Source organism: Peromyscus leucopus, chromosome 4 (genome assembly GCF_004664715.2).
Source record: "Peromyscus leucopus breed LL Stock chromosome 4, UCI_PerLeu_2.1, whole genome shotgun sequence".
NCBI lineage: Eukaryota > Metazoa > Chordata > Mammalia > Rodentia > Cricetidae > Peromyscus > Peromyscus leucopus.
Genome location: NC_051066.1, coordinates 68003755 through 68031242, shown reverse-complemented (window position 1 = coordinate 68031242; position 27488 = coordinate 68003755). Strand labels below are relative to the sequence as shown.

General features: G+C 38.3%; 1 protein-coding gene across 18 annotated transcripts in view; it reads right to left on the bottom strand.

Moving 5' to 3' along the window:
- Phf21a (PHD finger protein 21A) overlaps window positions 1-27488 on the bottom strand; it is a 179649-nt gene that overhangs the window by 132526 nt on the left and 19635 nt on the right. For 8 of the 18 annotated variants that reach the window (XM_028878968.2, XM_028878958.2, XM_028878963.2 and 5 more), the window contains 5 exons: window positions 18376-18416; window positions 16826-16937; window positions 10999-11139; window positions 3006-3038; window positions 693-779 (listed from right to left, as the gene is read on the bottom strand). In XM_028878968.2, the coding sequence (XP_028734801.1) occupies window positions 693-779; window positions 3006-3038; window positions 10999-11139; window positions 16826-16852 (288 nt within the window). In that variant the 5' untranslated portion in view covers window positions 16853-16937; window positions 18376-18416. Of the gene's footprint in view, window positions 1-692; window positions 780-3005; window positions 3039-10998; window positions 11140-16825; window positions 16953-18375; window positions 18417-27488 lie in introns of all 18 variants that reach the window. The other 10 variants (XM_028878969.2, XM_028878971.2, XM_028878964.2 and 7 more) reach the window with 3 other exon arrangements.

Below are 27488 nucleotides of genomic sequence, written 5' to 3'. Positions count from 1 at the left end.
AAACTGCTCTTCTAACCAGAGGGAGAAGAGTGAGCAAAGAAGAAAAGGGGATGATTCATAGATTACCACAGGCTGTACCGAGAGCACCAGCGACGGTCACACTCCACCTGGTGGCAGGTAAAGTGGAAGCTGGTCTACAAAGTGACCAGAGCACTTTGCAGAAGTCCTTGTACAAAACACAAGATGGCCTTTCTTGCCCTACATAGAGTGACTACAACAAATTCCACCAAAGAGTTTTCAAATAGTAGGTCAGCATCCGATGAACATCAGCATAAAAGTCTGACAACATTGACAACAGGAGACCTACATGGAGAGCCACCTAATAAGGAAAATGTCAGCTCAAATCTTTGAACAGTTAAGAAGACGACACAGCCGCTCCCGGACTCCACATCACACCCACTCCCATTTTCTTTGCCCCTTCCCCTATGGGCAAATTACAGTGTAATTAACACGTTAACAGCAGCCTGCCACATTGCTTTTAGGTATCTGCCAGTAGCATATACTCATGGGATACTCTAGAGACTGATTTCAACCAAAAATAAAAATAGATAAACAGCTCAAGCAAAATTAAACTGAGTCTGGCTGCCCACACTTATTTTCACACATGAAGAAAAACAGCAGTTCTCTTAGAAGCTTCAAGCACACATATCTTTAGAACACAATGTTAAAAATATGTCCCCGCCTTCCCCTACCTGTTTCTCACTCAAAGCTGTGATTTTGGCTTGGAGTTCATGAAGCTGTTTCTTTAAGTCAGCATTCTGATTGGAAAGAAAAAATATCTGTGAGAAAGATATTCATTTGTTAACATAATAGTATCAGGAAGATTATGCATATACTGCATTACAAGTGCTGAAGCAACCTTTAGCTATCAAATTTTCCATGCATTAAATTATAAGCATAACATCGACCCCTAAAACAGAATGGAGCAGCTTCCTCATAACTGTTTTAAATTATAGGAAGTTTTATACAATCTTATCTTGCACTCTAATAGTACCTTTCTCCTAAAATATTGTTATTCTTTATGGAAAGTATCAGTTGACAGAAAACCTAAAGCTCCACTAATCAGACAAAAACAGGAAAATGGAGGTTAAAGGACGCCACCCCACTGCTTAGCGGCATTATCAACAAAGATAAGAGGCTTTTCTCTACTTGTCCTCTCTCTTATTTAGTAAAATACATTTGTTATTTTAGCCTAGATTTGGAAAGCTGTCAGCACTGTAACTGCCTTAACAGCACATCATTCAAATCAACACGCTGAAATTCCAGGAATCGAAAAGCAGTACTATTTGAGATGAAATGCACTGAGCATGTCTGCCTTTTGCGGGGGTAGGGGGTAGGGAGGTGGGGGAGTAGGATATTAAAGTTTTCAAGTGTTTAACATAGCAGGAAAGCTGAATGTCACCCCAGTGAGAGACTTACTTGTTTCACACACACTTCCTCATTTCCCTGCCTGGTCTGTCGGGGTTGGGGCACACACTCTTTCTGTGCTCAGCTTACCTCATTTGGGATTGTTCAGGTGTATTTAACATAAGGCTTCTCTGAAGGCACTTAAACTGTTGTCCAGTAAGTTATTGGCCCTCAGATTTTCCAGGGTCATGGAAATTTTAAGAATTTACTGTTATATGATCATGAATTATCAGAACTGCTGGCTTCTGAAACTACTTCAGTTATTGACAATATAGATCACCATATTAAATATAAAGGACCTAGCAATCTGTTGCCACTTGGTTCACTAAATTCAGTTTAAATTGTGAACACACTAAATAAACATTAAAAAAGGCATGTTTCTGATGGAAGGCAGATGTGGCCACAAAGGCTACTTCTCAGAGTCAATGAATTATTAATACAACAGTCAGACCACTGAAATTATTATACCCGACTTAAAAAGAAAAAATTAATCTGCCTTAGTACTACTCTTCAAGAATTTATTTTACTTTATAGAAAGTCATGTATGACCCACTGTCTAATGGATGCCAAGAAGACACTACCTGAATAATATGAATCACTAGAGGGCAAGGTAACTTTGGAGAAAGAATTCTCTATAGAAGAGAATAAAATTTCCAAGTCAAAACTCCTATAAAAATTAAATTTAACATTTTACCAACTATTATATTATATAAGATACCTCTAAACTCTTTTTAAGGGTTCTTTTAAATGTAGAAATTTCAAAACCAGGTATGGGGACACATACCTATAATCTCAACACTTGAGAATTAAAAGCAGGAGGAATAGGAAGCCAATGTCATCTTTAGCTACATATGAAATTTGGGGCTATCCTGGAACATGAGATCTTGTCCCAAAACAAAAAACAAAACAAAATGTACATTTCAAACTTTTTATAAATTATCCTAAAATTTTTACTGTCAATGTAGTAAATCCAATATTCAGGTGTCCTATATATAAACTCCACACAATTAAAAATGGTTTGGGGGCATTTTGTGAGTTTTGAGACTTTAAAAGCCTGCTTAATTCTGAATATGTGAATCTAAGCCATATATGGGGACACAAGCATGTAATCCCAGCATTTGAGAGCTCAAGGGAGGAGGATTGAGAGCCTGAAGCCAGTCAGGTAAAGTGTCAACAGTTGTTTGCCTGGCTGTCCTAAACTTGCTCTGTAGACCAGGCTGGCCTCAAACTCAATGCACTGCCTTGCCTCTCAAGTGCTGGGATTAAAAGCGTGCACACACATACACCCTACTCTCTTCAAAAGTAGTTTTTTAAAGAAAGAAATTTAAGCTATATGAAGCCTGTTAAACCTTTTTTTTTAACAAATATTCATAGCAATTAACAAAAAAGCAAAATAACAGTAACAAAGTTGAAATGATAGCAATTTTATACAACTGGATTTTTTTAAACCTATAAAACATAAATATCAACATGCAAATATATATGATGTTTGGGATGAAACTTTTAAATTTAACTAACATCCGCATTTTACCAGTTTATTGTCATTTTCAATTTATTTTACATTTAAAAATTAAATTAATAACAACAGAAATTTTTACCTGTGGATCCTGCTTCATTTGAGCAACCAGTTTCTAGTAATAAAGAGAGAAAAAGAACTGTCAGTTTCACATCCTAACTCCTATGGCTACCTAGGTTTGGGGGGGCACATGCACGCAAACATGCACGCACAAAAATAAAAATAAAAATAAATCAGTATCACCATCAAAACAGACCAAAAATTTTGGTGAGGTCTGTAAAAGACTATTGAAGCACTCTTTGTACAGAATAAAGAATCAACTATCCCTTTATTTTTGCAATAAAAAAGTACCTGATTTGTCAGTGTGGAGGAGGATAGTGACTTCTGCAATTTAAATAAGCAGGATGTACAGGCCGGGCAGAGTGGCGCACGCCTTTACTCCCAGCAAACAGGAGGCAGAGGCAGGCAGATCTCTGTGTGCTCGAGGCCAACCTGGTCTATATAGTGTGTTCCAGACAGCCACAGCTACATAGTGAGTCCCTATCTTAAAACAAACAAACAAAACAAATAAGTAGGATGCTCCAAAGGACAAATACTCCTTTAAACTATTGTCACCATCTGGATTCCCAAACAAGGTCTGGAAAGAAGCTGTACCGAGACAAACAGGGCTGTTTGTATACAGCAAAGTAAAGGTCTGGCAGGCCTATTGGTTTGTACCTCACAGCAGAAGGAGCCTCGTCAAGTGACTTTGTGCTGTCAGCTCTCAATCACCTGTAACTGCAGGCCCAGAGATGGGTCCCTTCTTCTGGCCTCTGTAGGCTTCAGGCACACATATGGTGCAAATATACATGCAGACAAAACACTCATACACATCAAATAATAAATAGATATCATCTGATCTAACCCAACTGGTTAAAAAAAAAAAAAAAAAGAGTAACAATACCTGTGGACAGAGAGATTTAAACAATAAAGGAATATGAGAAGGCTGCCTCCTAAAACCGAGGATTGGGTACCTAGGATTAGCTCTTTTCCAACAGAATCTTCATATAATAATAGAAAGAGTTGTCACACTCTTTGGGTGACAAGGCACTTTTAAAATGTTGTTATAAAAAAAATATAAAATATGCAATACACTCATCTACTTTATTAAACAGAAACCAAGCTCTTATAGTTAGAGGAGTGATAATATGATAATATACAATACTATATAACAATATGACTTGCAAAAAGTCCCAAACCACAATGTTATAATGAGTCCTTACGCCTTTTAGATTTTTTAGTCTAGTTCTTTCTTCTTCTTCTTCTTTTTTTTTTTTTTAAGATTTATTTATTTATTCTGTATACAACACGTATGACTGCAGGCCAGAAGAGGGTACCAGTTCTCATTACAGATGGTTGTGAGCCACCATGTGGTTACTGGGAATTGAACTCAGGACCTCTGGAAGAGCAGTCAGTGCTCTTAACCTCTGAGCCATCTCTCCAGCCCCCTAGTTCTTTCTTCTTTCTTTCTTTTTTTCCTGAGGGTTTCTCTTTATGTAGTCCTGGCTGTTGTGGAACTAGCTCTGTAGACCAGACTGGCCGTGAGTTCACAGAGATCCACCAGCCCAAGTGCTGCGATTAAAGGCGTGTGCCACCACCACCTGGCCTAGTTCTTTTTTGTTATTGTTGTTTTGTTTTGTTTGTTTTTCGAGACAGGGTTTCTCTGTGTAGTTTTGCGTCTTTCCTGGAACTCACTTTGTAGACCAGGCTGGCCTCGAACTCACAGAGATCCGCCTGCTCTGCCTCCCGAGTGCTGGGATTAAAGGTGTGCGCCACCACCGCCCAGCTCTTTTTTTTTTTTTCCAGAGCTGAGGACCGAACCCAGGGCCTTGTGCTTGCTAGTCAAGCACTCTACCACTGAGCTAAATCCCCAACCCCCCTTTTTTTAATTAAATATTTTATTTAAAATATTTATTTGTATTACATATTATTTTATTTAAATATTTAACATTAACTATGTTGTTTATTGATATATATTAATTAAATATATATATATTGTTTTAAGTAGTTCACTTGTGTATGTGCACCTGTGTCGTGGTGCACATGTGGAAGTAAGAGGATCACTTTCAGATGTTCGTTCTCTCTTTCCACCATGTGGGTCCCAGGAATTAACATCAGGTCTTTGGGCTTGGTAGCAGGGCCCTCTATCCATTTAGCTTCTTGTCGACCCCTTTAATTCTTAATTGTCAAGCAATCCGCTAACAAATCCTGCTAGTACTATGCCACTTTCTAAAAGCAATGAACACCAACTCAGCCTTGCTGCTTCCGATGCTATGTAATAAACACACTGGACTAATTTTAAGATGAGTGACCCGGCTGCAATAGCCCAAGAAATGCTTGGTGAATGATATGACATGTATTCTAACTGGACAAAAGTCTTTCTTCCTGGTACTAAAATGCATTCTGGATAGCTGAGGCCATCAAATACACAAAGTGTACATGATGAAATTCTGCTTCATGTCTGACAAAACTACCTCTTCAGTAGACGCATCGAAATCTGTGTAGTAATGCACTGTCTATAAGCTCAATGGAATGGAATGTCTACATCCTTACAAATCTTGCCACACTTCCATTTTAGAAGCTGATTTGGGCTCGGGAGATGGCTGAGTGGGCAAAGGTTATTTCCACCCAAGACTCAAAACCTTAGCTCTATTCCTAGAAACCACCTGGTGGAGCAGAGAACCTATTCCACAGAGTTGCCTTCTGACATCTATGTGTATGCTGTGACACACAAACTCACACACACATAAAATAAAAAATAAAGTCTGAGTGTCCTTTTTGATTTGGTTACTGCAGAACTGGCTATTATCTGTAAAGTTATTTTTGAGGCTAAAAGAGTTTTTTTTTTCCCATAACATTGGATTTTTTATTGCTATCTATTTATTTAATGTATATAAGTTTTTGCTTGCATGTAATTCTGCTTCGTGTTTGCACCACATACAGGCCTGTCACCCTCAGATGGCAGAGGTAGGTGTCAGACCCCTGGAACTAGAGTTACAGATGGCTGTGAGCCACCATGCGGGTGCTGGGAACCAAAAGTGGGTTCCGCAAAAGTGACAAGTGTTCTTAACCTCTAAGCAACTGGTGTAGCCCATGGCACTAGAATTTAAAAACTGACTAGTAAGATCTACCTCTCCAGAAAATAAATAAATCAGCTTTTCTATGTACATGTAGTTAAACCACATTTACACAAACAAGACGAGATGAGGAACTCACTAGGCCATCCATACCCCAGATGACATTCAACTGGAATTGCGTCATCAAAGTCCTTTTCCACTGAATGCCTGATACCATTTTCCATGACCTATATTGTATCAAAGATAAGAAAACAACAGCCAAGCAGCCAAATCCAGACCACCAACTGCTTCCTAAATAAAGTCTTAGGAAACCGAGCCACACCCATTTGTTCACAGCAGAGGAGTGACACAGATATGAATGGCCTGCAGTTTAAATACTTCACCATCCAGCCCTTTACCGAGAAAGTATGTTAACTTCTGCTTGCTTTATACTAGTCTCCATCCCATATGGAGTTAATACTCTGAAACAGACTCCAATACACACACACACACACACACACACACACACACACACACACAATTAAATGTAGGTGACCCCCCCAAATGGCCACCATCACTTAAGTATTTATTGACCATAAACTATGTACACATTGGTACTTCTGCCTACACATGCAAAAACATGAAGAAACGAGACTCCCACCAAAGCAACACTGGGCAACTTCTTAATACAGATTTTACCTTAAAAGCTTAACTTTTACCTAATTTCGTTTCCTAAACAGAAATGCCTCAAAGGTGTTTTTTGCTTTAATATTTATTAAAAGTCCATTCTTGCTTTGGCTTCCCCCTAGCACCCAAGACCCATGCTCTGGCATCATTTCTGGCCATCCTGAACGTATCCTGTTCAAGAACTACAAGCATCATCAGTATACAGTCAATCAGAACTGGACCAGTTTTCAGAATAAAGACTATCATTTGGATTTATTGCTACTTTTTTTTCAAAAATAGGGAGACAGGGTACTAAGGAGACAACTCAGTTAATAAAGTGCTTCATTCATAAATCCTGAGTCTGGATCCCTGACACAAACAAAAAATGTCCAGGTGTGTGGAGGTACACCTGTAACTCTAGGGTTGAGACAGACAGGGGGATCCTGGAATCTCACTGGTCAGCCAGTCCAGCCTATCAGTGAGCTTCAGGTTCTGGGCGAGACCCTGTCTCAAAAGAAAAGTTGGATAGTGATAAAAAAAAGATATCAATATCTACCCTTACCCTGTGTGGGTGCACACACAGGCACATGCACACACACACAAATAAATAATTTAAAATACATTAATTGGTATGGAAATTACACAAATAGAATGTATAATAATTAAAGATGAAAACAGGATTATAATTTGGGGGCTGAAGGGATGACTTAGCTTTAATGCAGAGGACCCAGGTCTATTTCCCAGCACCCACAGCAGGTGGCTCACAACTGCCTATCACCCTAGTTTCATGGAATCTGACACTGTCTTCTGACCTAGTAGAGCACTGCACGCACAAGGTGCATAGAACATATACTCAGACACACACACAGACACAGACACACACACACACACACACACATATATATATATATACATAAAGTAAAAAATATTTAACTAAATATCTAATTTAAAAGGCTATAATTTTTTGGGTTGGGTTTTTTTTGTTGTTGTTGTTTTTTTTTTTTTTTTTTTTTTTTTTTTTTTTGGAGACAGGGTTTCTTCTGTGTAGTTTTGGTGCCTGTAGCCCAGGCTGGCCTTGAACTCACAGAGATCCACCTGACTCTGTCTCCCGAGTGCTGGGATTAAAGGTGTATACCATCACCGCCCAGCAAGAGGCTATAATTTTATACTTAAAACAAATAGTTAAATATATAAACAAATTGACAGCTTATATTCAGGGTGTTTAAAATAATTAGAAGAATACATATCCCTTGAGTCAACAAGTATAACTTATTATTTTATTTTATTTGGTTTCTCTGTTTAACAGCTCTGGCTGTCCTGGAACTCACTCTGTAGACCAGGCTGACCTCAAACTCACAAAGATCCACTTGCCTCTGCCTCCTGAGTGCTAGGATTAAAGGCGTGCGCCACCACTGCCCAGCTATATTATTATTTTTATTTAGAATGTGTATGAGGGAGAAATAGAGAGAAAGAGAGAGCACACATGTGCACTCACACATGGAGGTCAAAGAACAATTTTCAGGGCTCAGTTCTGCTTCTATGTAGATACCAGGGATCGAACTCATATTATAAAACTTGGCAATAAGCACCTTTTCCTACTAAGACACCTTGCTGACCCTAATTATAAATCTTTGATTAGACTTTAAAACATTATCATGAAGACTAAATTTTTCAAAGTTGTTATGTTTATGTAAGTGATATATCTGATTTCAAATTATGAAATAAGATAATACTTAAAATGTTCAATTTAAGGGCTGGAGAGACGGCTCAGAGGTTAAGAGCACTGCCTGCTCTTCCAGAGGTCCTGAGTTCAATTCCCAGCAACCATATGGTAGCTCACAACCATCTATAATGAGATCTGGTGCCCTCTTCTGGAATGCAGGCAAACAGGCAGACAGAACACTGTATACATATTTAAAAAAAACAAAAAAACTTTTTTTAAAAAAGTTCAATTTATAGATAATTCTTTCAAGAAAAATTAATTTGAGACATGTGTCTTATGATGAAAAATTAAAAGAATGTAAACTATATTCTAAAATTTCTTAAGAGAAAAAATTCTAAAATCACATATACCACCATAAAATTATCTTTGATTCACACAGATTTCAAATTGTTACTATATTCCCAAAATCTACTAGTGACATCAGCTCTAAACAATTATGAATTTAAGGTTTGTTACTTGCCACTGACCTGAGATGGGTTCAATATTCCTCTCTGTTAAAATATTTTCATCCAGGAACTGGGAAATGGCTCAGTGGTTAAGAACCCTGGCTGCTCTCCCAGAGGTCCCAGATTCGGTTCCCAGCACTCACATATAACTCTCTGTAACTCCAGTTCCAGGGGATCTGATATTCTCCTCTGGCCTCCAAAGACACCAGGCACACATATGGTACACATACATGCAATACATATAAAAGAATAATTTTAAAAATAATTTTGATCCAAAAAAATGTTGGCTTTATGGATAAATTTTGACTCTCCTCAATAAAGACCAAAAGCAAGGCCAAACCGAACAGGATGCCCATACTGTACACTAAGAGAAGCACACCCTGCAGGGCGACTACTGAGCAAAGATCTACAGGGTCCAAACAGCAGCAGGAACTCCCAAACAAGAGCTCCAAGTGGAAAACAACAACAACAACACACATAGCACGTAACTTTGAGGCTTTCCTGTCAGCTCTAATCCACATTAATTCTGGGGCAATAGGAAAACCCAGTAATTATCCAATGCCCAGTGTATATCCCAACAATTTCAGAAATCAATGCTGTATTAGCTCACATAGGAGAAAAACAGAGAAAGTATACCCCCAAGCAAACGCTTTTAAAGAGTAATGTATGGGTTGTGGTTCAAACTTGTAGTCCCAGCTTAGAAAGCAGAAACAGGAAGACTGACAAGAGTTTGAAAGGAGACCCTAAAACAAAAGTATATTCTAACTGGAAATGCAGCTCAGTGATAGATCAGTCACTGACATGTGCAAAGTCCTGAGTTCAACCCAAAATATCACACACAGAGTAGTTCCCTTCATCCATCATTCCATCCCCACATTCACAAATGTTATATGGTCAAAAGTAGCCAAATTATCATTTATCACTTTTGAATACCAAAGATTATGCACATGTATGTTTATTTGTACACCTCAAACCAAATGCCCAGCTGATGTCTAAAAAATGAAACAAACAGTGATAGTCTATTTATATAATAAATGTTAACAATGTAGTTAGTTATTTTTCTGTCTTGATTATAATTATATGTTTATGTTTATATATTTCCGTGTCAACATATACAAATTAAAATACATATTGTTAAGCTTATCATACTACAAAAACAACTGTATAAAATGAATATAAAATTTATATATACATTTTATAATTATATACTTTAAAGGTTTGTTTACTTTTATCTGAGATTAAAAATATAAGGGTTAGCCAGGCGGTGGTGGTGCACGCCTTTAATCCCAGCACTCGAGAGGCAGAGGCAGATCTCTGTGAGTTCAAGGCCAGCCTGGGCTACCAAGTGAGTTCCAGGAAAGGCGCAAAGCTACATAGAGAAACCCTGTCTCGAAAAGCCAATATATATATATATATATATATATATATATATATATTATATATATATATATTTATTTTATATATTATTATATTATATATATATATGTTAAAACATTTAAATATCGATAACAGCAACCAGATTATCTTTATCAAAGACTGGAATCATCAAAAAAGAATAAAAAAAACTTCAATGAGGTATAAAGATGAGTCATAGAGGAGCACATGTATTAGCATGTGTAGTAAGTATATATATACTTGGCTTAAATGCATCTCATCTTTATTATGGTGAAGTAAGGAAAGTCGGCACTGGGTAAGCAAAGCATGTGGACTGATGCAAGTTCAAGGTCAGTGTAGTTTACATGGGGAGTTCCAGGCCAACCAAGTCAACCTAGTGAGGCCCTGTCTCAAAAGATCAAAAATAAATTTTAAAAATAAAAAAAAAATAAAACACACAAGGAAGGTATCACGTGTATAAAAGGCCTTCAAATGGGTCAGAAAAACTGCAAAAAGCATTGTTTTTTCCAAATACCTTTAGGATATGAAAAAAAAATATTTCCAGTCCCTTTTTTTTTCTGGAAAAGATGTCAGGAATATCTTCTTAAAGTTCTCAAAAGCAGTGGGAGTGCGTTTGTGGCGAAGTAACTGCGGGCAAATGCCATGGCCATTGGTTAAGTCTTAGAATGATTGCATAACTTGACCAAAACACAGAGCTGGGTCTGTTTCCTTAGCAACACAGTATACATGGGTAGCCAACACACGACATACCTGGTGAACCTGAATTTCCACTTTCAGAGCCTCCTGTAGGGTCTGCAACTCCATCCTCTGCCTTCTCCCCTTTCTTCGGTCTGCTGATTCTACAGTGTCTTCACCTCCCTTTAAAATAACAAGCTCCTCTTGTTGCTGCAGCTGTAGAGATCATAGAATGTTTGGGATCATCAATGAAGAAAATTTTTGTCAAAATAATTAAATTAGAAATCTTTTATTTTGTAACACGAAGTATCCCCAAAGGACTTTTAAAAAACAGTTCAGTACCAAAACTTCCTAGGTTTTCTTCTTTTGAGCATTCCTCTACAGAACATTTCAAATAACTAAGAAAGACAACAAATACCCAGTGTGCTCAGCACTGAGGGCAGGGGGCTAAAAGACCACTTCCACCTAGATGAGAACTAGCAGGGGAGACTGTCATCATCCACAACACTCAGACACAAAACATGGTTGGTCAAGCATTTTCAAATCAGAGTGGATTGGAGAGTTCCCAGTCTTGAGGGGGGGGGGGCGCTAAGTTAAAGGACCATGGGAAGGTATTTTAACTTGATTGCACTTTTACTCTATCTAGAAACAAGTCCTAAAACAAAGGGAAAGCCTTGAGTGACTTATGTGTTTCAATTAACAACTTACTATTTAATCCAAATACAGTGCACTGCAACACTACAGTCACCCCAGGAACTGGAGGGACCCACCTTCATGGGTAGAACTGGAGGGACCAACCTTCATGGGTAGATTTTGAGATGGTCTAACCCAGTAACTGGAGGGACCCACCTTCATGGGTAGGTTCTGAGATGGTCTAACACTGGCACATGTTTCTAGCTTTGCAGTGACTATTGTCTCCTTTTCAAACTTGACAGTGCATCTCTCCGACCATATGCGTAACTGTATGTAAAGATGTCATCTGGATTTATGATTGTAAATGGGACACCTAGTCTCACCTTCCTGTCCTACACCATCACTATTGCAGCTTAACCAAATGGCTAATTTTTCTTTTAACCTTTTTTTTTCTTTTCTTAAATGTGGTCATAATTTGGGGTATTCTATCAAATCAAATATATTTTTTTTGTCTGTATAAATTTAAACTTTATTAAAAACCTCTTTTCTTCCTTATACCTATAAAAGCTGTAGCTAGCGCTGCTTTTTGGCACTGAGGAAACTTGTTCCTGACAACAATATGACGAGACTCATGACCACCAGGCTCTCTAGCAACCATTTTTCCACTGACAGTCCTCATCAGCCTGAGTCTCTCAAAGTCTGTTGTCAAACTGAATTCACAGACCTATGATGAAATCATTAACTATAAAATATATTCTTAGGAGTTCTAGTTTCCATTATATTTACTTAATCTCTCTGGGCTTAAAACATCAATGACAATCTCTCCTCTAGGGTTTATACACTATGTTATATAAAATCAGAATATTCTAACCTAAAAAAAATTAAATTCTCAAAGTACAAAATTCTTTCAAAGTTACATCTCTAGAAGATTCACTTTGCCAAACTTAAATTTGTACAGGCAGGAGATTTAGGGGAAATAATTTTTAAAAGGAGACATATCATGAATTTCAGCCACTTACTGTCCTAAAAACTGTTTGGAATTAAAATAAATACCAGAATCATTAGTAACTCATGTAGAGCAAGACTTCTTGTTGTCATTTACACTTTCTCGGATTTGCAATTGCTAATTTGAAAACTATACCAGCTACTTCAATTTTAAATGCTAAAATAATCTCCCTTCTCAAACTCTTAATTTAAACATGACAGTTCTGTTTTACAGGGTTTCACTGTGTAGCCCAGACTTGCCCTAAACTTCCTGTAGATACCAACCTGGCCTTGAACTCACAATCCTCCTACCTTGGCCTCCTAAGTACAGGGACTATAAATTTAATCTACTACACTCAGTTTATATTACAACTCTTTAAAAACACATGGTCTTAATTTTTGCAAAGTCCTATCAGAAAATGTGTCCAAAAAGATTCCCTACAATTCTTTTTACATTAAGGATGGCCCCACTACAAAAGCATGTTCAAAGTCAGAAAGGCCTATTTTACTGCACCACTGGTAACATCACACCACAGCTCAGCTGAACTCAAACTCTTAAAACAAGCAGATCACAGACACAGAGAACTTACAATACCCACCACAAAAGGTTAACAGTGTTTATACAGTCAAGGCTTTCACACATTAACAAAAATTCTCACAAGAAATAAGAATGACCAATAAAAATTGTGAATTCAGTTAAAGTCATGTGAGTGAAAATACCTTTATGAAACTCATCCTAACATGAATATACACTCACAACAATTTTAATGACTGGCCAACGACTATAAAAAACACCAGTCTGTACTAATGACAGAAACACAAATCTAAGAAGGAAGGTTTTGCCTATGCTGCTGAAGATGCATAATAATAAACTCTAAGCTTCCTAGGGTGGGTCTGATGCGCTTCATAATCCTGCTGGAAGCCATCTCGGGGTGAAAGGGCTACTGAGATTTCTTCTTTTGGGGAGTATCAATATTCTCAAATTTTTCCAGAGTCAATGCATACCTCCTATCAACTAAGAAAAAAAAATAAATGAGAATAAATAAAGCATCAGAAACATTTATAACCTAAAAAAAAAAAAAAAACCTCAAAAAAGAAAAAAGCACTTGGGTATGATGGCACACTCCTGGAATATTAGTACTCATGAAGTGGACACAGGAGTTCAAGGCCAATGTCCGAGCTACACAATGAATTTGAGACCAACCTAGGCTACATGATATCCTGTCTCAAGGAAAGAAAGAAAAAGGAGGGTGGAGGGAAGGAGGGCAGAGAGGACGGAGCAAAGAGTGAAAACAAGGTTTTAACCTGGAGACTCTAAATGTCAAAGCATGCCTTGTAAAACAAGCCTGCCAGTCAAGCTAATGAGGAGCTGGCAGCTTGTACTTCCTCATCAGGTTGTTGTCTGCTTATTAGATATATACAAAGGCATTTAAATGCCAATTACCCATTTTGTTTTAGAATAAGACTGAAGGGTTAAAAAAGATCGTGACTGATCACAAAGAAACTCATGGAGGACTAGAAGACAATTTTGAAATCTTTCTTCAGAAAGGTCTCTTTCTGAACAGTTGTTTTAAGAGATTGGTCTATACAATTAAAATACATAAAGTTATAATTTACTAACTCAAGCTAACATGTTGGAGCCTTTAAAAAAAACACTAGAAGCTGGGCAGTGATGGCACATGCCTTTAATCCCAGCACTCAGGAAGCAGAGGCCAGCCTCGTCTACAGAGTGAATTCCAGGACAGCCAGAGCTGTTACACAGAGAAACCCTGTCTCAGGAAAAAACAAAAACAAAAACAAAAACAAAAAACACTGGAATCTTAGTGAATAATATTTAGAGGCAGTCTGTAGCTTCACAAAAAGTATTACTTTTAAAATTTTTTTAGAATATCACTTATTTACTGGGTAGAGCAAACATGCCATGCAGTATGTGTAGAGGTCAGAGGACAATTTGAAAGAGTTGGTTCTTTCCTTCCACCATGTGGGTTCTGGGGATCAAAAAGAGCCTCGGGCATGGTGGCAAATGCCTTGACGTGCTGAGCCATCCTCTCATCAGCCCCCAAAAGCTGTTACTTCTAAATGTATAAAAGACAATTTATTACATTTGCCCAATTCTAATAAGGAAAGGAGAGAGAGAGACAGACAGAGACAGAGAGACAGAGATATCAGTGACTGAAAGGTGACTATAAACAGACTCACAAGACAGTAACAGACACTTCCTACACAACATCTACACAAACCTCCATCACTGGGGGCATCTGCCGAGCACAACATGCCAACCTCCTGCCTTCAACACTGTACACATTAAACCATCAGGTAACCTAATAGCTTCGCAAGCAACAAAACAAAACAAAGCAGAAAACAGCCAGGTACCAGGGTACACATCTGTAATCATTAACACTTGGGAGGTGGAGGCAGAAGGATCAGGAGTTCAAGGTCATCCTTACCTACATAGTGAGTTCAAGGCCAGCCTGGACTAAAAGAGGCATTGTCTCAAACACACACACACACACACACACACACACACACACACACACACACACCAAACATCATAACAAACTAAACAAACAATAATTAGATCTCATCCCAAAACAAGGCAGCTGGATAGTGAAGAAAGAACATTGACTACCTCCCACAAAACCAAACCAAACCATTCATCGTGTAGCCAATCTTATCCCCTGGGAAAATGGGGCTCATGTCACCTCTATCAGGACTGTTATGAGGTTTAAATCAAGTAAAAGTCTTGGAAAAACCTTTTGTAAACCACCAAGTTTTGGGCTATTGACATACTTCTTCATGCTTAAACTTTCTCAAATTCTCAGGCTGGAGAGTTGGCTCAGTGGCTGAGATTACTTGTTGTTCTTGCAAAGGACCTAGGTTTGATTCTCAGCATCCATATGGAGGCTCACCACCTCTTCAGGCACCAAAAACTCATTTGGTGCATAGATGTACATGCGTGCAAAACACCTGTACACCCAAAATAGTAAAAATGAATCTAAAAATAAAAAATAAAATTGAAAAAGTCCAAATTGTCTTAAGAATGAGGCTGCTATTGCTCTGAACATTCTCCATTAGGCACACGACCTCTGGGTCTTCTGCTATGACTCTTAGGACTTGTAGGGAAGCTCTAATCCCTTTTATTGCTAAGAAATAAAATACTTCACTGCAAAATTGACAAGAATTCTTTTCCTATTCAAATCTGCCAGGCCAACCAAGAGTTACTTTAATAAGTTCATGACACGGTATGCTCTGGAACTGTCCCTCAAAAGAGCTCTGTGCTCTTTATACCATGCATTTCTTATGTTTACAAGCATCTGCTTCTGATCTACATTCACGGGTGTTTTTTAAATAGGAAAAATCTAATTTTTTCCTTATTATTCTGCAAATTTTCATTACATCTTGACTTATTTTCAGGGCATTATTTCTTTGGTGACACTCCACAAATCAACAGAAAATGTCCCTCATAAAACTTGACAACCCTGCTTTAGAGGCTGACCAGGCTGTGTGCTCAAGTCCTGCTATGACAGCTATTGGCAAAACCACCACAGTTAGCTGGTTGTTTCCAAACTATTCAACTACATAGTTACTGTTGTTTACTAGTTAATAAATGTTTCTTATCTATTAAATTATCTGTTTATCTGGGTTTACAGGGAAGAGAACAGGTCATTTCTTTTTCTAAAGACTATGTACAGAGTTCACAGCACTGCAGCCCAAGGGCTCTTGTGGATTCTGGGTCAGGCCAGGAATTCCCACAACATCTCCTCAGAGGCTGTACGTCTTCCCACCATCAGGTTCATCCCAGTGCACTGGTCAGACTCAGCTTCTGGGACACAGACTGCCTGCACACTTACATTCTTCTACCTCCTATCCTTCCGTAGGGAAAGGAAGCATGCCATTTAAAATCCCAACCACACCCAACAAGGGGAACACTGAAACACTAAAATTTAGTTTACAGAAACTCGAAATGAAGGTCGGAAGTGGTGCACAAAAGCACAGTGATAAAGTGTATAAGATTTTAGAACTGGTTGCCACATTTACTAAAAAGTTACTAAATGATTTGAGGATGGGGGCTGTTCAGGCAAGCCTAGCCAGAAGCTTATAAATACACACACACACACAAAACAAACAAACAAACAAACAAACCAACGGTAACACAGGAAGGTGTGGTGGTCCCAGCATAAACAATCATATCATACTTAGTAAAAGTAAAGTCATGGAAGATAGATTTCAGATCAGTATAAAGAAGAACTAAGGATTAGAACTGTACAAAAAAGGAATGGGTTACCTTATGAGGTAGTGGGCTCCCTGTCATTAGAAGTATTCAAGAATGCTGCATATCATATCCCCATCTTGGAGATTCACAATGCACATTAGCATATTAAAGGTTCTGAGAAGTCCTGCAGTAAAGAAACCTGTTTAACTTAGTTTAGTGCAGCATTTCCCAAATTATTTGACCACAGAACCCTTTTCCCACCCCAGCCCCAACCTCAGAAATATTTCTTCAGTTTCTGTAGAACCAGAGTTTCTCAAAACACATTGATTACAGAAAACAAAGGCCTCCATTTTTTTTTTTCAATGTAGTATTCAATGTGCACCTGAATAAGTAACAACCTGTCAGGGATGTAAGCAAAGCAATTGCTATGCAGGACAGATGTGTTCTAGAACACCACAAGGTAAGGGGTCTTGATTACTACTTTACAAGGTTCCATGAGGGAAAGGCAACAGAATTACATAGTAGCAAAATTCAAGGTTCATTGGCTCAAGAGACTCCCTCATACATTCAAATCCCAGTTTCAAAACCCAGAGAGATACTAGGACCACAAAGCCAAAAATCTGCTGGGCATGGTGGTGGTGCACGCTTTTAATCTCAGCACTCAATAGGCAGATCTGTGTATTTATTCATAGCCAGTCTAGTCTATATAGCCAGCTTCAAGCCAGCCAATGCTACATAGAGTGAGATCCTGTCTCAAAAAGTCAAAACCAAACATCGGCTCTAACTATTCTACACAGTAAGTTAACTACTATTTGAGGACAGGTTTTTTTTTTTGTTGTTGTTGTTGTTTTTGTTATATTATTTTCTTAAGCAGCCTTACATTAGAGGATTACACAAATAAAGCTTGATTTTTTTTTCAAAGCACATGCTCTCCAAATAAAGTAAATATCTGTCAGATGCTTAGTTGCATCAGATCACCCAGTGCAATCTAGGATCTTGAATTAAGACATCCAAAAACTGAATAAGTATGATAAGATATAAGCTGTTAAAAAGTCTATTAAAGTAGCTATCAAGAAAAATGTTCTTGTCTTTCTCTTTTCTTTTAAAAAATTATACAAAGCAACACACACTAAAAAGCAATCTCAGACTTGAAGACAATCTAATGTCAAGTGTAAGAATACAGACATCAAGAAGCTCCAACTTCAAGGTGAAGAAGGCCCCATGGCTACAGTAACCTGGCCAGTCTATACATAGGAAAGCCTCAAATGTAACAACACAGTAATACAGAACACAATGGGAACATGAACTTGTCTTTCCTGACTTTGAATTCTCAGGCCTAACTACTGCATTAAGGGCATTTTGGCAAGAGGACCTTCAACTTTTAATGAGTTATCAAATTCAGGAGCATGCAAGTCTAGTGGAGTTATCAGAAAGAAACGCAAATGTATTTCAGATACAGCTATGTGAAGCTAAAAATTCACTTCCAGTGCAAACAGCAAAGCCTTCTTTTGGGGAAGGAAGCTTTTTTTGGAGGGGAAAAAAATCACTTATAATGTCACTTAATATCTGAATGAGTCCAGCTAGAATCAGGCACACTGTGCTTGCTTAGTTAGAGTACTTACCAATTTTGGGGAAACTGGCTCTCCTTCAGCTCTCTAATCCCCTGTAACAGAAGGAAAAGCAGAGTTAAAACTACAAACAGATTTATGATGTCATCAAAAGCTAAAGACTCAAAGATTTCTGACTTTAAAGGAGAAAAAAAAAAAAACCCAAAAAACAAATACCAATCTCTAAAATTTAAAACCCAACAATACACAAGGAAGAAAATGAGTAGTTTTTACAGCAAAGAAGGAATTCAAGAGCAGTTAAACTTCTGCTTTAATACAGCTTTTCAAGACCAGGAAAAATAAGTACAGGTGACCCTTGAACATTGGGGAGGGCATTGCTAAGGGCACAGACATCCTGAGACAAAATTAGAGCAAAAATTTTGGTTCCTCAAAAAACTTAACTACCTTAGCTCCACCTTGAGCTGTCAACAGGAAGCCTAACCAATGAAACTAACAGTTATCAACTGACACTCTGTGCTTTTCAGGTAACATGCAAAAACAGTGAAAAGTGAGTGATAACCACAGATGACCCACCCACACAGAGAGAGACCAGCACACTACCACATTTTCCAAATACTTAGACACCTGAGCTCGGGACCACACTTGGAAAGCAACAAGAGGGACCATGAGTTATTCCAACCATGCAGTGTTAGCAGCCAGCTTCATGTAGTTGTGATCTGACACTTAACGTTTGTTTGCACTGCTCTCGGCTGTAAATGCATGTGAACGTATGTGGATATTTTGTAGACTGGTAAAAGACCTAGCCATATATATTTTATTTAATCAAATGGCTCCGATGCACTCTCTTTACAATAAAGCATATAGAATACTGTAAGTCCTTAGTTTGGTCCACCTAAAAGGTCTCTTGGTAATAAATCTTTAAATGGATTTGCTTTATGCAAAGCTTTAAAGTCACAATATTCTATAATGTATAATAAATATAAAATAATATTAGTATATTAGTAATAAATAATGTAATCAGATTTTTAATTAAATTTTCATCCATATTCTTACATTTCTATCACTGCTTGGGACTGTACGCCATAAACACATAATGGTTCTTCTTTGCCACATTCATAACTAGTGATAAAGCCAGAAAGAAATCCTTATATTCTGACCTAGTATTAGGGAACTAAAATTAAAATGGAGCCCTTAACATTTTGAGCACTCAACTAGCTAAACTCCACGACATGCTCGGTCTTCATTATGCCTAAAACATGTTTGCTGACCTCTGCTATTCCAATAGTGTCTTGTTTCCTTAGTGTATTTCAAAGATCCTGCCTCTCAGATGAGACATTTTTGTTAACCACGTACAGTCATATTAAGCATACAGTAAAGTTATTTAAAAGGCCCTTGATTCATGCAGTCTACATTTATTTCCAAAAAGAAATTAACCTGGCTATTCTTCCTTCTTTTTTTTGTTGTTGTTATTGTTGCTTCTTTTGTTTTTGTTTGACAAGGTCTTTCTACATATCCCTGGCTGTCCTGGAACTCGCTCTGTAGACCAGGCTGGCCTCAAACTCACCGAGATCCACCTGCTTCTGCCTCCTGAGTGCTGGGATTAAAGGTGTGCACCAACATGCCCAGCTCCTCCTTTTTCTCTGACTACAGTTCTTTTCAAAGTTCTCAGGAGTCCATCTAAATAGCTATTTTAATCATAGGGATTAGAATGGATTCCCAACCACAAGAAAAATCATGCAACAGATCCGTAAAATAATGCAGTTACTAAAAACTAGACTCTAAGTGTCCTCCTGCTTCATATGACTTTCTCTGCCAAGGATGGGAGCTTTGAGTCATAGCTGACCCCTACTAAACTGGATTTAGGGCCAACAGGTGCAATTTACAGAAACAGTTTCACATCTGCAGATATTCTAAGTCTCAAGTTGTTTCTCATGCATATGCCACATGCAGGGTAAATGCTTAACCAATTCTCAGAGTGCTGAGACTCTCTTTAGAGACGAGTTTTCTGCTGTTTGAATGTTAGTGAAGTGTCATAGAAATTATACTCATTACTGGGTGTGGTGGGGCACACCTTTAATCCCAGCAGCACTTAGGAGGCAGAGGCAGGTAGATCTCTGTGAGTTTGAGGCCAGCCTGGTCTACAGAGAGAAACCCTGTCTCGAAAAACAAAACAAAAAAAGAAGAAAAAAGAAATTATATTAATTTATGAAAGGATTTAAAATCTAAGACACATTTTTTTCATGCTTGTTTGTTTGTTGTGTTCTTTAACAAGCTTTTAAATACTTTTATCCTCTAAATCCTACATTGTCTTTGCTGTCTTCAACAACTAAACGCTATTTTGGAACTACTTTTTTTTTTTTTTAAATAAAATTTCCTCAACTTTGTGACTTAATGATACAGTTAGCTTTTGTGATTACTGCCTCTCAACTTCTAAAATCCTTTCAAATAAAATAATTAGGCCCACAAAAAAAGTAGATTCTCATTATTTCAGTTACTATAATGAAGATTCCACAGTACCACTCAAAAGATACCTAAAACAGTGCCAGGCACATAGTGAGCACTCAATAAATGGTCAAGTCAGTAGACTGGTTGAATGGAAACAAACTGCTGCAGGCTCATATTCCTAGTTCCCCAACTTTCTTGTTAGATAACTCCTTAGACATCAGTCTTCCACTGTACTAACTACATAGATGAATGCGTTTCTAAAACTGTTTTTATCTACACCGTTCACCAGGAAGTAAGACAATACCACTTCAAAATATAATGAAAAGAGAAAGACTGACAAATTAGACTAAACTAAAATTCAGGACTTGTGTTCATTTGAAACACAAAATGAAACACCATATAATGCACGAAGGCCAGCAAGATAGCTCTGTTGGTCAAAGGGCTTATAGAAAAGCCTAATGATCCCCAGGACTTACATTGTGGAAACTCACAATGTGGACAATTCCTACAAATCTTCCTCTGGCATGAAGGTCCATACACATAAATAAATAAATGTAATAAATTCTTTAAAGTATGATTGAATATCCAGGATATGTAAAATCCATTGATACTCAAACACAATCAGGACAGGATGAGTTTAACTTCTATTTAATACAGCTTCAAGAAAAGTGTAATGACATAAACTCTTCTGAGAAGTCAGCAGAAAGACAGTACAATGTATGCATATATATCTAGTGCCCAGGCATTTTCTCCAAAATTCAGTGGCACATCCAATCCTAAGCTAATAAAGTGAAAATCATGAAGCCATAAGATCATGAAACTGATTATAAATTGCTTATAAGGAATATAGAAAACACACAAGAAAGCAAAGCCTGAGAGACATTTCTCAAAGGGCACTCAGCTGGTTGGTGGTTAAGGAGACAAGAACTCGAAGGCTTGGGGCCCCAGTGACTGAGCGTACTCCTCCACCAGATATCACTTGCTCTGAAGCTGCATGAACTCCACTGCTCTTCTAAGAAATGAGCAAAAATTAACATGGAGAAATTGTCTCGGCACAGTTTTAGAGGAAAAAAAAAAACACACGTAAGCTACTTAGGGCAAATTTTAGAATTCAATATCCTTTATGCTTGAGGATAATCACAAGCGGGCTTCAGAGGGCTACACCAGCAACAGACGGACAGTAGATTCTGTATGCATAAGCAGAGATGTAGCTTCAGGAAAACAGGTCCACAGTATCAATCAGACCCTCAAGGAGACTCAGACGCCCAAGAAGAGCAAATACTCTCAGACTAACATCTTAAAAGTGTGCATATCAAGACTTCAAGGGTTTCTTTGGAAGACTGATTGTTAAACTGACTACCAAGTGGAAAGTAGCCAAAAACGAAAAGAAAAGCAAATATTTCTTTTCTATAATTTAGTAATGCTGAGCAGCCAAATGTAAGACTGACATCTAAGTCTGCACATTTTGCACTATCCATGTGCAGGATGTACCCAAGTGTGAAGTTTTATTTCCTCACTTCAGGTTGATAGTGGTCTGTCTGTTTCTTACTACATTTCATACTTGTAACTGAGGTCTTTTAAAACCGTGTTTAAATCTGCTTAAATATTTTAAATATGGATTTCTTCTTGAAAAATACACTCAAGAGCTGGACATGGAGACTATCTATGTGCCTGCAACCTTAACAAGTGGTAGGCACCTAAGATAGGGGGATTCAGAGTTCCAGAACAGCCTGGATGAACATAGAGAATTCCGGGCTAGTCTGAGCCACACAGTGAAACCTGGGCTACACAGTGTTTTAAATAAGTCAACAAAAAGGCATTCAAAAATACTCAAGTTAGAGTAAATACGATTTTTTTTGCTTTTAGAGATGAGTATTATTTTGCTAACCTAACTTCACACACTTTTTTATAAACTCCCCCTCTATAGAACTTCACAGGTAGCTACTTTAATTAGAGCAGGCAAAGAAACAAGTCATTCAGATTTCTGGTATGGTTATGAAATTTAAAACATTATCAATAAATCAAAGATGATTAATAACCACTTCTTAAGTACCTTTTGTAAAGCATCTAAGAGCTTTGCATCTAATCTACATTAAACAATAAACAAATTTTGCAGAGAAAATTTTAACACTAGATCATGTTTTAAATTAGGCTAAAAATTTAATATGCCCACTACAAATTTCCAACAATTAAGCTTATAGCCTGTGCTCAATCATAAATTTTGATCAGGGACTAGAATAGCACAGGTAATTGTTATTCAAAAATACTTTGAAATGTTACCTCACCTACAAGATTCAGTCTCTCCGCTTTCCTCACTATATCTGACAGTCTTCCAATAACTAAGTTGTATATACAAGCTTTAAGCTTTATAGCTTTCTGTCTGTCCTTCCTAACTTCCAACAGAAAAGCACATTAAGTTTGAAATAAATGCAAACATAGATAAATGGTTAGGAGAAAGAGCAGAATTCCATTGATGGTAAGTTCTGTAGCCCCCCCCCCGTGCTCTGTGCCCACCCCTCAATACTTGACACAGAGGTATCTTAAGCTCCACAGCACAAAATTAAACTCTTGACTCTGCAGCCTCCAGCCTCCTACTCAGCCATTAGCATCTCCATAATGGCAACCCCGGTCTTCCAGCAAAAACACTTGAATGTCATACCCCACATCCAATACAAGTAGCCATGCTGCCTCTACCTTCACAAGGTCACCTGCTTCGACCAAGTGTCTCAGCTCCACTACCACTTCCTCGCTCCAGCTCATGAGTATCACTTGACCTCGACTGTCCCCCGTTTCTACCCCAGCCCTACTACAGTATTCTCTCAACAACTTTTCAAAATCCAAGATAGATCATTACCCTTCAACTCAAAATCCTTCAGTGGCTTGGCACCAAACTCGGAGAGAGAGCTAATGTCCTCTAACAGTGGTCCCCAAGCACTAAGTGACGTGGGCTCTGCCACTTCAGCCTCCGACCTCCCCCAGGCTCAGCCTACCCCTGCAATACTGGCTTCTTGTCTGCATTTCAGCCATTCCAAGCTGCACTCCCTACTCAGGGCTCCCCTTGTTTTCCCTACTAGTCAGCACACTCTCTTCCTCCTCCAAGTTTTGTCACAGCTCACTCCCAAAATTGTTTATGAAATCTACCAGAGTTTCAGAGAATAGTAACATAAAGACTAAAGCTGTAATCCTAACTGTCCTTCTCCTCATACTTTTACTCATGTTCTTTTCTATACCAAGCATATCCTTTTACCTTCTGCTAACTATGCAAATCTCATTCAGAAACTAGAGTCCTGACAAAGGTTCACTGGTTGACAGAGATCTTCCCTTCCATCCTTATTCCTAGTAACTCTTTCTTTAAACTTCCAGAATATTTATCATCTTTCTCGATTGCTTTTTTCTTTCTTTGTGGCACTGGAAACAGAATATAGGACCTTACACTTTCTAGGCAAGTGCTGTACTTTGAGCTCCATCCCTAGACCCTGTCATCATTTTAAAATTTAACCACATACTACCTAATGTAATCTATACAACTCTATGTCCCTAACAGAAATACACACATGCACGCACACATGCACATACATACGCAGGCATGTGCACACACAGAAAAATGTATGCCAAAACACAGATGCACACATATACAGGGTGCACACACATGTACAAATGATACCTTATACATTACTTTTCAATCCTAAATTAAAAGCACAAATAAACTAATAGACATAGAGTTGCTGGCCTTATCCTTCAAGCTTCTGGATTCTGAATATGTTACTTAGAGCCCAGATACTTAGGCTTTTTCCCCCCATAGTTCTCCCAGAAGATCCTGATGGGCAGCCAGGTTAAAAAACACTGCCTACCTTACAGTACTCCCCTGCCTTTTGTGCCTTCATACCCTCAGATAGCCTAGAACTAGAAGGAACAATTATGAGAGCCCGAGCCACACCTTCATTTCATAGCACAGAGGTCTAAGAAATCCAGAGGACTAACTAAAAATCCACAAAGATAACAGGCAACAAAGTACAGCCAAAACTCCAGAATCACTGCTTTCCATCTAAGAAATAAATCTTTTAAACTATATATATATATAAATGAAAGGCATAAGAATCCCTAACTCACAGAAAGGTGCAGTGAGCTGTGGCTAACATTTGACCAGTGGCTACAGGGTCTAAGCTCTACAGTAGTGCACAGCAACTTCAATATGCTTACCAAGTGTGAACCACACTAGCTGACTAAAGACTCAGAGGCCAGAGAGTAAGTGTGGAAATGCTTCTAAGTGAAATACTAGTGATGATGATGATGACTTTTACCAAGTTCTCCTACAATATCCACAAACTGTTATAATCACTTACTTGTGGTTGAAGAATAGTAGAAGAAATAAACAGAAAGAGGTCTTGCTTCATCATAGTACAAAGTACAAAAATCATCAAAAGTTTCTACAGCTCACAAGCTATAAATGTTTTGAGTCTAATCCCAATGAAAACTTCTAATTACAGATCAGACTTAGTAATTCATTCCATATCCCAAGACAACTCAAACTCAGTCTTAATAGTCAGTTAACCTCAAGAACAAACCTCCCGCCATCATCAACAAAACCACCGAGGTATCTACAAGGCATTATAAAGGAGCCTGGGCTTATCTTGGTGTACGGGGACTTGGCAAGTGCCTCCTATTAACACTAATGGGAGTTTGGAGCACAGACCATAAGCACCAAGGAGGAGGAGGAATGCCCAGCTCTTCACCACAGAGGCCCTGCTAACACACTAACTGTAACTCCTGGGAGTTCTCCTCTCAGAAATGGGGCAAGAGACCCAAAATCCTATGTCTCTAAAGCACAATGACAATTCAAATAAAAGCCACTAAGGAAGGTCACTGGTAAACACCAGATTTTAAAAAGAAGCTCCCACACACACACACACACATTTAAAGAAAAAATGACACTAAGGGAAAGTTATAGAGCAATATGAATATGCACAGAAGAACCTGTGTCTCTCTAAGTATGAAGCACGTGACATGAAAACAAACCGGACAGGGTTAAGCAACCGAGGTTTTTGTTTTTGCTTTGTGATTAAGGTACAGTAAATTCAAATCCAATGAGAAGCTTATCCAAAGAGACATACACACCACAAAACAAGAGCTCTTCCCTGGAGGAGCCCCAGGTACATTACAACCCTGTTTTTAAACATGGAAGAAACCCTGCAGTCCTGATAGCCAAAAAAACAGAGCCTCCCAGACAAATGGCAAATGATCACAAACTGCTGAGGCCAGCCTAAGTGAACTACATACAAACACTAGCACCTCAACCCATTGAGTGCCACCCTGCCTCCCTCTCAGGGAAGTACTGCTCAATGCACCAGGCTGGAAAAGGAACAGGTAGTCTGTCTCTCCCTCCCCCTCTCTTGATCTCTCTCCTCTCACCTCTTTCCTCCCTCTGCGAACAAACACAAAGGGAACTCGACTCTTTCAGCTGACCCGACTTTAGAAAGGCAAGGCTTTGGTATGGGCTGGGAAACTAAGAGCAGGCCTTACTGAATTAGTGAGGGGGGGAAAGCGAGGCTTTTCCCAAACCCAATCCACAGATTTAAAGAATGGACATTTATTTTAGCTAATAGGCACTGGCAACAATTCACTTTCTAAAAAAGAAAGAGAAATTAAGATCTTCCCTGTGTCTGTCTCCAAAGAAAATCAGAATCTTTCCACCTACTAAGTTGAGCAATATACACAGAGCCCTGATTTGGGCCTAAAGACTAAAGCTGGTTCCCAGGCGATTTACCTCTAAAAACCTTGTGGTCAACGTATGGATGCTTTACCCTCACTGCTATACTAATGAACATCCATCTTCTCTGTACTGTGAGACATGCTGATGAGAAATTGAAACTATTACAATATGTTAGGACTCTTAACTTTTGGAACAAAACCACCAGGAAACTGCAGTGTGAAGCATACAGCTTCTATCCTAAGTAGTCCTAAAACTTGAAAGTGAAAGCAATACAGACCTCAAAAGAAGTTGTTTGCTTGATGGTAATGCTAGCCTTTAAAACCAAAACTATGTTCTATTACAGAAGACTGAAATAAGGGCTTCCATTAACCTTGTTTAAAAAAAAAAAAAAAATCCCATGAGCATGGATTTTTTTTTCCCTAAGTCTCTTCATCAGAGCAGCATGGGGTCCCATTAGGCACCCTATTTTACTTCCACCTTATAAATAACGTTAGCTGTTCGCTATTTCCATGGAAACCAAGTACAGAGAAACCCACTTAAATGAATACCGGTTAAAGGAATAAGTTTTATTTGAGAAAGGTTTTTGCTGCTCTAGATGAACTCTACTGGGGAATACTACAAAGTCTTCTTAAGTATAATTTTAAAAAATATATCTTTGGTGTAGAGGGAGCTTATTAAAGGTCCTGTTAAGTAAGTACGCTCCTTGCACTAAACTAAATATGCCAAACAACATCATAACATTAAAGATGCATTTTCTATGCACTGCACGGGGGGTTTCAATGCACAACTTGCACTGACTAGACTTCTCCATGCACTGGGGTGGAATAATTACCCCTCTGGGTCTCATTTAAACTAATAAAATGAAAGAAATTCAGTAAGGCTAGCATCACCTTTACTGACTGGTAATGAATGGGTCCCACACTGCAGGGACATGTGCAACTTACTGCTCCAGAGAGAAGCTGACAGAGAACAGATAACTAAGCTCCTCCTCACTTGTACCTGGTCTAAAATC